This window comes from Microcaecilia unicolor, chromosome 6 (genome assembly GCF_901765095.1).
Source record: "Microcaecilia unicolor chromosome 6, aMicUni1.1, whole genome shotgun sequence".
NCBI classification, from domain to species: Eukaryota; Metazoa; Chordata; class Amphibia; order Gymnophiona; family Siphonopidae; genus Microcaecilia; species Microcaecilia unicolor.
The window spans coordinates 71,679,714-71,694,148 of record NC_044036.1 but is presented as its reverse complement, the minus strand read 5'-3'; the positions used below and the strand labels follow the sequence as shown (position 1 = coordinate 71,694,148).

General features: G+C 41.2%; 1 protein-coding gene across 1 annotated transcript in view; it reads right to left on the bottom strand.

The window, feature by feature from the left end:
- Window positions 1–14,435, bottom strand: part of BRDT (bromodomain testis associated) — a 296,166-nt gene that overhangs the window by 134,579 nt on the left and 147,152 nt on the right. Inside the window, 10 exon segments of the mRNA XM_030206522.1 lie at window positions 1,805–1,954; window positions 2,039–2,155; window positions 2,238–2,321; window positions 2,324–2,389; window positions 2,392–2,439; window positions 2,442–2,536; window positions 3,894–3,943; window positions 3,945–4,106; window positions 5,033–5,221; window positions 11,380–11,508. Of these exon segments, the coding sequence (XP_030062382.1) occupies window positions 1,805–1,954; window positions 2,039–2,155; window positions 2,238–2,321; window positions 2,324–2,389; window positions 2,392–2,439; window positions 2,442–2,536; window positions 3,894–3,943; window positions 3,945–4,106; window positions 5,033–5,221; window positions 11,380–11,508 (1,090 nt within the window).

Below are 14,435 nucleotides of genomic sequence, written 5' to 3'. Positions count from 1 at the left end.
CACAGGTCTTTGCTATGAAGGTTCATTTGCTTTTAAGTGAGGGAGAAGGAAGATGAAAACTAGCCTTGTGCCAAAGTTAAGGCTAAGGCAAGGATAAAACGAAGCACAATTAGTATTATAAAGAAAGGGGTAAGGGCCAAATCTAGGAACAGCATGTATGTCCAGAAGCTAACGTACAGATAGAGATGTTAGAATTGCACGGAATTCTTAGCTATTATAGGAAAAAAAAAACCTACAAAAGGATAAAGAAGGTCAACCTTACGTCTAGGGGCCTACAATAATGGTTCTCAAAAAGCCTTATATCCCTTCAATGAAGCCAAAAAGCAGGAAAGTGCTGCTTGTTGCACCCACACTGAAGGCACATCAACTACTACATGGCCATGGAAGGCAGGGCATGTCAAAACTGAAGGAGGAATTAATTATAGTAATTAAAATTCATTAGGAAACTGTATACATCACACTTTAAAAACATAGGCCAGCAGGAATGAAGATAAGAGGTTGAAAATGGAAAGTACGGTAGCCAATTTTGTGGGAAATTGCAGACATAGTGAAAAGGACCAAGCATTCATGAAATCTGTAGCCTGACAGAAGTCACAGGTATCTTTGTTTCTATATTACGTAGATTTCTATTGATTAAAAAAAAAAAGATTTATCCCTGAATTCAAGCCTCCAGTATTATATTTCGTTCAGCCTGAAAAGTAATAGTCTGGTACGCATTGTAAGGGAGAATTGTAAGAAGCCATCCTAAGCATTCATATTTCAAGTAATTTTTTTCTGATAGTCGTCTGACTGCAAAGTAGTAAAATGCCTTTATTTCAATTGACAGAAGCAGGTTGCACCACACAGACTAATTTAGTGAGGTATGAACTTTCATATGATGAAGTGGACTCTGGTCCTCAAAATCTCATGCCTCAATAAAGTGTTTGGTCTATAAGGTACCACCCGCCTCTGTCAATTTTGTTACTCTAGATTAACAAAAGCTTTATTGTAGTGTACATTCCAATTAATAGCTACTTTGCAAAAATATTTATGATCTTATGTCAGATGCTGTGATACCTCAAACATGGCACATACATCCAACAGTTCTGGCTTAATTATGAAAGAACAATACGAGGAAGGACAATCAAAGTATTTGTGCAAATAAGTCTCACAGTACAGTGCTGATTCTGAGCACTTCAATACAATTTGATGATCTTTAGATTTCCAGGTTAATTGGGTTCCTTCATAAACATGCTGCATATTTTTTAATGTATCTTGCCTGCTGAGCACCCTCCTCTACTATTGCTTATTTAGCAATATAAATAAACTTGAATACAAAAGAATTGTACAATTTGCATAGATAGTCAACAATTTGCATAGATAACCAACAATTCCAAACTATGCTTCAATAAGAACACATTTGCAAAAAACCTGCAAGTACATATAGTGAAATCAGGATACTGTTTGAACATTACTTCAAAGATGATGAAAGGCACCATGCTAAAAAAATACAGAATGTTTCTGTTGCACCTTAACATGCTTTGTTTATTAAAATTGCCAACTTACCTCTCCGTTACATTTAATCTATCTTTTAGTGCTTTGTCATCACCGTAACTTTCCCACGAAAGAAGGTTTTAAACATTTCCTATGTCTATATGGCAGGCACTTTCATGTGAATGTATTACATACCATTCTTGACTAAGCTGAAGCTTATTGTGCACATCCTAATAAAGCTCCAGGTTATTAGGAGTGGTGTCGGTCCTGGCATTTTCAAAAAGCAAAGTGTAGCTGCTTGTAGGTCTATGTAGCAAGGATGGCATCTAACCTGAGTCAGAGTCACTGCTTTCAGAAGAGCTTGAATTACTGCTGGTGCTGCTAGTGCCTGTTTCCTGAATCTGAGGAGCCATTGCTGCTACTTGGCTTTCACTTAATCGCCTTGGTCCTCCAATAGACTTGGGTACAGAATTCTGTTCCGCTATACAACATGGAACAAGGGTTAAATATGAACATAATCTATAGCCAGTGTTAGAAACAAAGACCAAAAGACATATGCAGAAACCTACGTTTATTTAGCTTCTTATAGTGTTTAGCTGCCCACGGACATCCTGTAATCTCTTTTCCAACTCTTGTTTTTTCTCTGAATGAAGTTCTTCTTTGGACTTGAAGATTTTCTCAGCTATAATGTTAAAAAGCAATATATTTGAGATACAGCCAAGCCAACAGTATGCACGTTATCTATTAATATGCATATATATAGCATAATACTCACATTGGATTTTTTTGGTCTTTTCTTAAAGAAGCCATCACATATCTCTCCAGTTCTCTGAGGGTTGATGCTTTAATGTTTCAAAATCTATTTCAATCTCATCTGGATTAGAATCTTTCAGTGCTGGTTCTCTTGACTGTATATATATACGACTCGTCCAAGCTTATCTCCAGGTAGTTTGTTTATATCCAACTTAACTGTCTCTTTTCATCATAACTCATAGGTTTGGCATTATCTTCACCATCTGAAACACTTGCCAATTGGACCTGCTGTTTGTTTTTCTTTGGTAGACTGTAACATTTAAGCTTTAGTTAAAAAAACAAAGTACACTGGACAAAATAAAAAAAAATATATAGGCTAGTCTGATGTTCAAGTGCCATTGTTGTGAGCACAATTCTTGAGTGCTGAGTATGTAAAAAAACAGAACAACCAGATGAATATGGACAGATTTCAAAGATTAGAACGATCATGCTCTGATAATTTTAATAGCAACCCAGGAATATTCATTTTTATAGGTTTTTGACACAAGAAAATAAATTAAGAATCATACAACGAATCATAGCTTTTTAATTTTATGCTGACAGAATCTTTCCTGAACCAAAAATGGTGGTAGCAATTGCACTGGACCCATGACAAAGGAAGATGAAAGGATGGTGTATGGCAAGGCTATACCCAGAAAATGTTCACAGGGGGTACGTCACCCCCCCCCCCCCTGAAAATTTTGTTTGTAGTGCTGGAGTCTTCACCCGGGCAGCGGCACTCATACGCTGCCTGCGGTGTGCACCAGGACTTCCTTCCTAACAGTCCTGCCCCTGAGGGGCGGGATTGTTCAGGGAGGAAGTCCCAATGCACGCCGTAGGCAGCCTGAGTGTTGCTACCCTGGTGGACTGCAGCACTACAAACAAAATTTTAAGGTAGGGGTGGGGGCCAGGTCCCATTAGGGGTTCGTACGCCACTGATGCACCTTGTTTAAATACACCTCTAGTGTGTGGGTAGCCAACTCAAACACAATTTTTTTCAGTGAATTCCTGTTGTAGATATTTTATCTGACCTTGAATTATTCTGAAGTGATTCCCTAAAGCAGAAAATGTATACCAAAGTCACCATATCGGAACTAGGATGGTTTTTTATATCTAACAAGTTGGGTTAAGCAACCCACCTATTTTCTTCAGTGAGATGTCAGGACTTAGACATGAGCCCTGTCAATTCATTACCCCTTATCTTTTCATACTAGGTAGGTCTAATACAATTGTGCCACTCTTGCAAGTTAAGCAATAATTTTTATCAAGATGTAGATGCTGTGGCAATAGCATTCACGACTCCTAGCAAGGAGGGACTTGCTCCGATAGCCTTTGAAGTGTGGTACATCAAATGCTATTCAACCTGAACTTATCGCAGTGTAGTAAAAACTTGAGGGTGGCATTCAAGGTGTTTAAAAAGTGGGTTTCCAAGAAAGCTGTGGATCTGTGGCTCCTTTAAAGGGCTAGTTAGAGAAAGATTTAATGTGAGAAAATCCTCTGGTGTTGCAAATAAGACCTGTAGTGTCCACATTTAAAAATGATAATGAGCAGAACAGGGAAGTTTCAACTAGGCTAAAAAGTTCACAATCAGGCAAAAGGTAAGAGACCAAAAATGGTTATGAACGCACCTTTTCAAGAAGGACTTTGATCCTTTCTGTTTAACATTTCTTTTAATTTGGACTTGTATCTTTCCTTTTAGAATTTTTCTTTTTTAATGTTTGTCTTTTTTCTTCTTTTCTTTTTAGGGGGAGGGCGGGGGGGAGGGGGACTTTTCTTTTTGTCTTTGTTTTGGAGGAAGAGGCTTCAGTTAAAGCTTTCAGCTGTGCATGAACTGCATTGAGCTGTCAGAAAGAAATTTTTAGGTCTTTAGCCAAAATTGGTGCAGTCATCTTCTTATACATTTATCATAAGATTCACAAATTAATTTACGATGTATCTGATCATCACAGACCACAAATGAAAAGTTATCTTAATCACCACATCCTTTTACTGATCCTTGCTTTGCCATTAAATATCAAAAAATATTTTTTCACTATTTTCCCATTCTAGTATAGACAGTATTTGCTTATGATGTTAAAACAGTTACCCATTTCCCTTTCTGTATTAAATTGCAAGTGTACTGAACCAGGAGTCTCAAATTTGGAAAATAGATTAAAAACTATAAATCCATCCTTTGCTGGTCAGTTTATAACTATCTCTGTTCAAAATGTGTGATTTAGATTAAAAAAAAAACAATTGCTACTCCTGCTATTAGTTTATTTTAATTTGGTTATTGATTGAGAACTGTTCTTGCTTAATGACTTATTTCATCATACATCTATAAAAGGAAAACAAATAAAGTACTGAGGGCAGCATACTTATAAGCAAGCCATTACAAAAATTAGGAGCAAGACACTTAGAGGCGTATTTTAAAAGCACTTAGACTTACAAAGTTACACAGCAACCTACGAAACTTTGTGAATCTAAGTACTTTGAAAATGAGCCCCCTAGGCTACCAAAATTATTTGCAGAAAAGGACAAAAATGCAAATGATCACAGTTAAAGGGCAAAATCAGCCCCAGGCCACATGTGCCAACTGGGGAATATAATACAAAAATACAGGATAAAAGGATTGTGAGCCCTTGGTACATACAGCACTTATCCAACATAAAATACCATGTTTTTAGAACGTACTGAGCTCAACTATCTCATGTTAGAACCTTACTTATTGCTGAACTAGGAACATCACTGTTACAAGTCTCAGGTTTTCAAAAATATCACTGTTTACTTGCTCCTGAAGTTTTGCCAGCTGCCGAGTTCTCTCCTCTTCTGAATCTTCAGATGAACTTTCTTCTGAGGAGGTGTAACTGCTGCTGTCATCCGTGCAAGGTTTACTAGTTTTTGGTTGTAGATTTTGGCAAGGTATAGTTTGGACATGTTCATCTGGGATTTTGGCAAAGTGCAATTCAAAAGCATCCTAAATAAAATTAAGCAAACAATAAGCAGCTTTTAAATAAAATAGTGACATAAACAAAAGGTTTAAATATACTGAGGATGATGTTCCTTGAGAACTATTAAGACTGCTTATACTATCCAGTTAATTGTATCTTTAAAATGGAACATCCAGATGAAGCAAAATTTGCACAGCCCTAAAAGCTAGGCATATGAAGGTTTTCAGGATTCTAGTCCAAGGTGACAGGTGAGAATATTCATAGACCTAAGTGTCTGCAATTTACTATTGCTAAATGCTGGGTATACTTAGCATTTTCTCAAGAGAGACAAAATGGAAGAAAACCTTTGGGACATCTAGTCTTAAAGTAGCAACTCACTCCAGAAACTGAGGACTTATTGTTTTTAAAGAACTAAAGTCAATTAAAAACTTTACATTTAGCAGTTTTTCTTGCATACAAGCACAGCCTTTTTTCCCTCCATATGGCGTGCTCGACATCCCTCTCTTCCCTCCATATTCCCTGGGTCTGGGACTAGGATGCCCCCCTCTCTCTCTCGCTGGTGCAATTCTATCAGAAGAAGAAACCAAGTCCACAAAGGGCGCACTTACTCGCCTGAGACACCTGATCTGCTGCACTGATGCCAGAACTTCTCTATGCTGTGGCCCACCTCCCCATTCTGATCTAACTTCCTTTTTCCTCAAGGGCGAGCCACGGCAAAGGGATGTTCCAGTGTCAGCGCAAAGGAACAGGCCACAGGAGAGTAAAGGATTTGGTTTCTTCTTTTAATAGAATTGCACCAGACAAGAATGTTAGTAGGAGAGAGAGGGGGTGTCCCAGTCCCAGGGAGAGAGGGACTCAGCTTCTCCCAAGGAGAATCACTGGACATGGATAGGAGGGGAGGGCAGGGGAGAGAGGAGAATCACTGGATATGGATGGGAGGGGAGGGCAGGGGAGAGAGGAGAATTGCTAGACATGGATGGAGGGAGGAGCAGGGGACAGAAGAGAATTGCTGGACATAGATGGAGGTGAGGACAGATGATACTTGCTGGACATGGACAGAGGGGAGGGGATGGCAGTGGAGAGAGGAGAAATGCTGGACATAGATGGAGGAGCGGGAAGAGGGAAGACAGAGGAAGAAGATGCACATGGAGGGAAGTGAGGGGAGAAACGCTGGACATGGATGGAGGGGAGGGATAGAGGAGAAGTGCTGGACATGGATGAGGGAGGAGAGAGGAGAAGTGCTGGACATGATGGAGGGAGGAGAGAGGAGAAGTGCTGGACATGGATTGCAAGGGATGGGGAGAAAGGAGAAATGCTAGACATGGATGGAGGGGAGGGAAGAGGGAAAAAAAAGAAGAAGATGCACATGGATGGAGGACGAGGGAAAGGAAAGAAAGGAGAAAAACTGCACATGGATGGAGAAAATAGGCAAAAGCTGGATCCACTCCATACCTCCTACAGTCAAGCCAGCGGAGGACCCAGTTTTTACTTATAGATATAGGGCAAGAAATGAAGAAGAAAGGAGGAAAGTAAAGAAATGGACAGGAAACCCTGGAAATAGAGTTAAGAAAACAGATAGAGAGCATCAGAATCAGATACTGGGACCAGCATGAAAAGAAAAACAAAGTCACCACACAAAAAGGTGGAAAAAAATTCAGTTTATATTTTCATTTAGTATTTGGAATATATCCAATTTGAGAATGTACATCTGCTGTCTTATTTTGCACTGTTATAGGAGAAAACGTGTTTCTTTCTGTTTTCCTGGTATGCAGAGTTTAGCTTCTTAAGATTTCAGGTTAATTTTTGAAGAATTTGAAGAGGGGTCATTTCTGTTCTGAATTTGTAACTGCAAGGCCAAGTGTCTGAATAGGGATCTGTTTGTTAGGTTCTAAGATTTGATAGCATATTGTGTTTCAGAATTGGCAAGACTGTTCTCCTAATTCCTGGTCTGCATGCTAATTTGTTTTGTGTCATTTTGGGTATACTGGAGCTGAATAGCTTACAGGATTTATAAGGGAAAAAAACTGGTGTAATATTTTCAATGATGCCTGTTTATATGTGCCATGGCTGGTAAAAGGGGTAAGGCTACAGGGCAGAGCCATAGATAGTGACTCTGCCCCTAAGGTTAGCCATAATGACTAACAATACTATTTTTTCCTACAAAAAAAGCACTGCATAGAAGGAACTATGAAAAGAGTTAAGTAACCTGTAAAATCAGAGTTCCAAATACAGCAGGATTATCCTTTTCGGGGGCCCTAGGTAAGCAAGCACATTGGGACCCCCTCAAAGGGTTAATACATTTTAAATGCCCACAAATGGGACCAGGAGAGAAGAAAGTGTCAGGTAAGAAGCACCTCTTGCTGGCTCCTCCTTCAGACTGGAGAATAATGCCCTGCTGGGATGGAGAGAATGAAAAGACTGGTGAGAGCAGAGATGATTCTGGTTCCTGCCCATTTCCCCACTCACGCACTCTTCCTTCTGACAGCTGCTGACTTTCAAGTCAAAAATCTGTCTTTGAGGCTACTAAGTTACACATCTAAGAGGGCCCCCTCCTAAACATTTGGGCCTTAGACATGTGCCTAGTTTGCCTATGTTTTAATCCTACCTTGGTTGCAAACAGGGTAGAAGTAAATATGGTTGTTAAAAAATTACTTTTTAATAGTAAAACAAATAACTGCTTGATTTGATCTACTATGCATGTCGTAAAGTGAGAAGGGACATGATATATAGGGCCTATAGGCCTATTTTATTAAAGTGCAATAAGGTTTTGGACTTAACATTCCTAGACAGCAATTTTCTACACCAATTAAGTGCAAAGCCTCCACAGTAATGTGGGGAAGTAGTCAGCTTTTGAAAGAAGTCAACTACATTAACACATAGGGCAAAATGCTATTGTGTGTTAATGCTGCAGCAATGAACTACACTATAGGTTCCCAATATGTGGTGAGACATAAACACAGTACCCCGGAAGCGCACACCAGAGTAATGCAACAAGCAACTGTATGCAGCCTTAGCACCTTCTTCCTCTCTCTGCAACAATTGCTGGGCTTGTTGGCATCAGGGCTGCTTTTACCCAGAGCCAAGAGCTGGCAACTCACCCTCTCTTCCCCCCCACCCCTAATCCAGCAGCGCTCCCTTTCCTTTCCCTCTCCCTGCCATCCACTCATCCTTCTAATTTGCCTTGGTCACTACCAGTAGTGACAGCGATGATTAAAACAGGATGCCTTGGCCTTCCCTCTGCTGCAACTTTTCCTGTTTCCGCATGGAGGAGCGAGGCATAGGAAAGGCCCCAAGGCAGCCTGTTTTAACTGCTGCATTGTTGCTACTGGTGGTGATCAACACAAGTTAGAATAACAGCAGTACAAACATAATATGACTATTGGGCTCATTTTCGAAAGAGAAGGACGCCCATCTTTCGACATAAATTGGAAGATGGACGTCCTTTCTCACAGAAACATCCAAATCGGTATAATCGAAAACCGATTTTGGACGTCCCCAACTGAACTCCGTTCGCAGGGACGGCCAAAGTTCAAGGGGGCATGTCAGAGGCGTAGCAAAGGCGGGGACGGGGCGTGTCTAACACTTGGACGTCCTTGACCCATAATCAAGAAAAGAAGGTCGTCCCTGACGAGCACTTGGATGTTTTTACCTGAACCTGTTTTATTACGACTAAGGCACAAAAAGGTGCCCAAAATGACTAGATGACCACCGGAGAGAATCGGGGATGACCTCCCGTTACTCCCCCAGTGGTCACTAAACCCCCTCCCACCCTCATAAAACATCTGTAAAATATTTTGTGCCAGCCTCAGATGTCATACTCAGGTCCTCGACAGCAGTATGCAGGTCCCTGGAGCAGTTTAGTGGGTGAGTGCACTTAGACAGGCGGACCCAGCACCATCCCCCCCACCACCTTATGTTTGTGGAGGAAACAGCGAGCTCTCCACACCCACCACAAACCCACATCTAGGTGCCCCCCTTCACCCGTAAGGGCTATGGTAGTGGTGTACAGTTGAGAGTAGTGGGTTTTGGGGGGCTCAGCACACAAGGTTAAGAGAGCTACATTCCTGGGAGCATTTTATGAAGTCCACTGCAGTGCCCCCTAGGGCAGGGGTAGGCAACTCCGATCCTCGAGAGCCGCAGGCAGGTCAGATTTTCAGGATATCCACAATGAATATGCATGAAGTTGATTTGCATACACTGCCTTCATGGTATGCAAATCTATCTCCTGCATATTCATTGTGGATATCCTGAAAACCTGACCTGCCTGTGGCTCTCAAGAACCGGAGTTGCCTACCTCTGCCCTAGGGTACCCGGTTTGTGTCCTGGCATGTCAGGGGGACCAGTGCACTACAAATTCTGGCTCCTCCCCACAACCAAATGGCTTGCATTTGTTCGTTTCTGAGATGAACGTCCTTGGTTTTGAAAATTGCCGAAAATCAGAAACGCCATGTCTAGGGACGTCCAAATCTAGGGATGTCCCTGATAGTATTTTCGAAACGAAAGATGGGCGTCCATCTTGTTTTGAAAATACGGGTTTCCACGCCCCAGGATTGGAACGTTTTGCAAGGACGTCCAAATCGAAACTTGGACATCCCTTCGAAAATGCCCCTCCATGTGTAACTAATCTTTATTAAAAAACTGTACCCTATAACCAATTATGCTTAAATGCAAGACCCAAGCCGGGACCACTACTTATTAATCCCAGGCTTATTCAACACTTCTGGCCCCTCCCTCCCAACATGCCATATAATGTTGTCCTATTTCAGCAGATCATGTGACCACAGCAATAGATCACAAAAGCTTCCTAGAATAATTCAGGGCTTTAACATCTTTCTAAGGGCTAAATTTACTAAAAAGTGTTACTATGTTAGCACGTGTTATGATGTCTTTTTTCTTTTTTAATTGAAGTCAATAACATTCAAGTAAAACAATAACATGTTAGCATGACTTATTAAGTTCCACTACATAAAATGGGACTTGAATGAAATAAACCTTGCATTAGTGTGCACTAACATGGTAATGCCTTTTAGTAAATTTAGTCCTAAATGTCAAAATAAACAGTTTAAAAGGCTGAGATGGAACATATACAAGTTGGGTGAAGGTGATGTTGAAAAATAGAACAGTAGATTTAGCTGGTCTGCACTTTTTTATGATAGGTGAAAGGGGGAGGGGATCTCTGAATAGAACACTGAAAAAGAAAAAGGTGGAAAGAATCCCCAGCCCTTTATCCTTTTTTGGACAGGAGGAGGGAATCCCTGGCAGGTATTTTTTTCTTTTTTGACAGCAGTGAAGGAGGGGGACTTGGGCCATGAGTATTTTTTTTTTTTTTTTAAATTGTAGTCATCAGGAAATTGGGAGGGAAAGAAATCAATGGCTTTGTGAGGCCTCTGTTATTCAGCTGAATACAAATATCGAATAATGGGAATTGAGCTTTAATATATATTAAAAGAAGTGAAATCAGAGATCAAGTGTTTATTTCAGTAGGAATTTGTGGGGATAGGCATTGATGTGAAACATTTCCCATATCATCTCATGTGGTGACAGAGAAAACCCAAAATGTAGGTTTTTTCCAACATTGTCAATAGGACGTCCTTAGTTAAGGCATCATCCCTGAAAAGAAAAATTCCTAAACCTGTAATAAAATGAAAAATTCCATCAACGACATGGGAAACTAAAGAAAACAAACATTTTGGCCTACACATCCCTACTGATTTCCCACATTAACCAGCTAGATTTACCCAAATTTTCTGCTGAACTCCTAGCTGGCAAGGTTCAGCTGAACATTGGACTAAAGATAACAGATTAAAATTGATACCATTATCTTTGCTAATCAGGAGCTTTAAAAAAAAAAAATCAACTCTACTGACATTAGGTGGTAACCTTAAAAAAAAAAACCTGAAGCCCATTTATTGAAATACAAAGATTCAGGTATTAAGTTAATGCTGGTCATTTTTCAATTTCAGCTATTTCCCATACCACCACCTACCTCCTCCCAACATCTGCTTTCAAGGTCATAGGTTTTGCTCTTTCAGAGTTTTGACTTTATGCATATTTTCAGTTTGGCTCATCCTCCATTTTTATTACAGGTAATTCATTGGTTTGAATTGGTCATCATTTTCCTTGCTCTGCTGACAAGGAAGTATTTCTAATTTAAGTTCACGAACTTTAATATACATTAACTTACTTGAAGTTTTCTAGCCATTGTTACTATCTCATGCTCTGGTGGGTTGTACTTGTAGCAATTCATAAACATTAATCGGACATCTGCAGCAAATTCATGTGCATCTTTGTATTTTCTATTATCCATTTTTTCCTAAAGGATAAAGCAGAACAGTTAATAAATACAATTATTACGTACAGCTTTCAAGTCCCATGCATTAAAGTATAAGCAGACAAGCATATAAAACCCTAACCTTGTTTTATGGACCAGCATGGCTTGATATAACAGATTTATTTGGCAGATGACAACACAATTTTGTATAACCCTTTACAATAGTCCTTGACAAATCCTGAGTACCAGGTTGCAAATAGTGATCTAGACGTTGTGCCATAAGCCTCGGATTTTTACATCTCAAATGCTACTGCTGCTGCCACAGCTCCAGAATTGTCAGTGAATTTCAGTCATGTGATGTACAGTCTCTCAAACTGATCTCATGTCAGTTCCTGCACATAATGACTTAAATCTAAGAGCTGTGTGATACAGGCCCCAACTGAAAAAGAATAGATGTTAAGCAGGCTGGGTGGGTAGGAGGACAGTATAGGAATAACTGGCACTGGTAAGTTAGGGTGGCTGGCTGGATGATGGCTGTATTATGGTTTTTTTGGGGAGGGGGAGAGGGTGATTGTGAGAGTGAAAAGCTAGGAACAGGGTAGGGGAGACAACTGGAGATTGCTGGAAATAGGGTGGACAATTAAGCATGGATTCAAGTTCAAGTCTTAACCTGTCATTGTCTGCTTAAATAAATAAGAGGTAGATCTCATAATTGGATTTAAGTACAGAAAACATACGCTAATTTTCAATGTGTCTCCTTCTTGTCTGGCATGTGCATCTACATACCTACTTGCCTTGAGCTACTTCTGAAAACACATGAGTAAATCCAAATTCCAAATAAATTTACCAAACTGAGTGACTCAGGTGTGTTGGCATTGGAAGATGGCAGTATAACTGAGACGCTCTGAGTTCACCAAGTAAATCCTGATATAATCTAAGGCAAATAACAAACCATCCACCAGAAAACGTAGCCAAGTTTTTTGTCATCAGGGGAGCAGAACTTTTGAAAAATAGGTGCCATTGTGAGGCTGAAAGGCCAATCCACATAGGCACCATTTCATGCAAAATCTGTTTGGAGGAGCAACTGCTCCCCCCTTGTACCCCACCCCCCCAGCTACAGCTCTGCCATCCACATTCATTAACAAGTGCTGAATCCGCAAGTGACCTGAAAAGCTATTGTCGTCTAGGTGAGCAGGAGGTTGAGATGGAAACCCAGGCCTAGGTCTACAGAATTTATAATGCACATTGTGAGCATGAAACAGAGCAGTCTGATAAGTGCAAGAGGTACATGCTGCATGGTTACCACAGGTTTAATACTGTCTTACCATGGGATAGCAATGCAGAAAGGGTTTCAGTGTGGGTATTAACTCATGCAGAAACCCTGACTGCACACCGCATGCAAATGTAGATTTGTGCGGCATGCAGAAAAAAATATTTGATGCGTAGCTATCATGGGAAAGCTTTTACAAGGTCTGGGGCAGTATAGAAAGGTTGGTTGAGAGTAGGTGTCTGCTGGCACACCTTCTATCCTCCCAACCCAACCACAGTGCCCCAGATACCTGGCATCAGCCCCCCCCCCCCCACCTTGGTCAAGTGGCCTTCTTTCCAGGATGACCCGACCCTCAAGTTCAGAACACTTCCGTGGTAGTCTAGTTGCCCCCCTCTCCCTATTCACATATTTTCCCTGGCCCTCCCTTCCCTCTTTCTTCGATTAGAAAACAAATGTAAATCCTAGGCGTCCAGTGGCACCCTCTCACTCTCTGACTGCTTCCCCTAAATTGCCCAAGCCCACCCACAGTACCTAAACACAAGTGGCAGGAGCAATGCCCATCCGCTTCTGCCTCCGGCGTCACCATCTTGAAAAATGGTGGTGCAATGCACCAGGCAGGGCCAGTGTGTCATATAAGGGAATGCTATATAAGGGCATCACTCCTGCCTCTCATGTTCAGGTATGACAGGTAAGCTCAGGTGGTTCTAGGGAAGGGGTTGGGGTGAAAGGGTGCCATTAGACACCAGGGATTTCAATTTTTTTTAATTGGGGGAAGGTGGAGTAGGGAGGGCCACTACACTACCGGGGACTTTTTTGGAAGAGGGAGAGAAGGAGGGGGCCACCACATTACCAGGGAATTTTAAGGAAGTGAGGGGAGGCAGGAGGTCCACTAGACTACAGAAGGCCAAGTTTATTTTATGTCATGGGAAATGGGGGAGATCAGGGCCAATGACTGCTGGCAATTAAAAAAAAAACGTTACCCTTCTGGTCAATGCATGAGCCAATTGCTGCTCAGGCACTGACAGCAGGGTGACATTTCTCAATGAGTCGCAGATTACTGAAGTAACTTTAATGTGGCAGTAATTTACATGCTCATGGCTTGCAGCATGTCGCAGTTGTTTTCCAGAAGCCAGCTCTACTGTGAGGCTTTTTTGCATTAGCCCCTAAGTGTGCAGGAGATAAAAGGCATGCCGATTTTGTTATGTACTGAGCTAGCAGAACTCGACCTGTGGAGTGGAACAAAAAATGAAGAAACAAGCAGACCCACTAAAAGAATTAGAGGACCAGGCTATGAAACTGTAGAATCATTCCAGGCAAATGTACCAGCTCCTTGAAGTTTTCTAAGCCTTCATTCTCTGTGACCATCTGGGGAGGGGGAATGGTCCCAGAGAATGAAGGCATAAAAAACTTCAAGGAGCTGGTAAACGAGATTTGTAAAGCAGTGCTTTCTGCTGAAGTAGAGGGAAGCTCATGAGACACAGTGGTGGAAACAGAGAGGGCACACTGCATGCTGGGCTCCTGCAGAGCCTCAAATATTCCACAAGATATCATAGCTTGTTTGGTTTAGTTGGATGCTTGCTCTCTTCAGCTCATCAGCAATGGCAAGCTTTGATAATAGCTTGTTAAAATTATTGCAATAGTCTCATTAATATCTTCCACATAGATGACCAAGAAATGGTGTGTCCTCGGTATGAGCCCT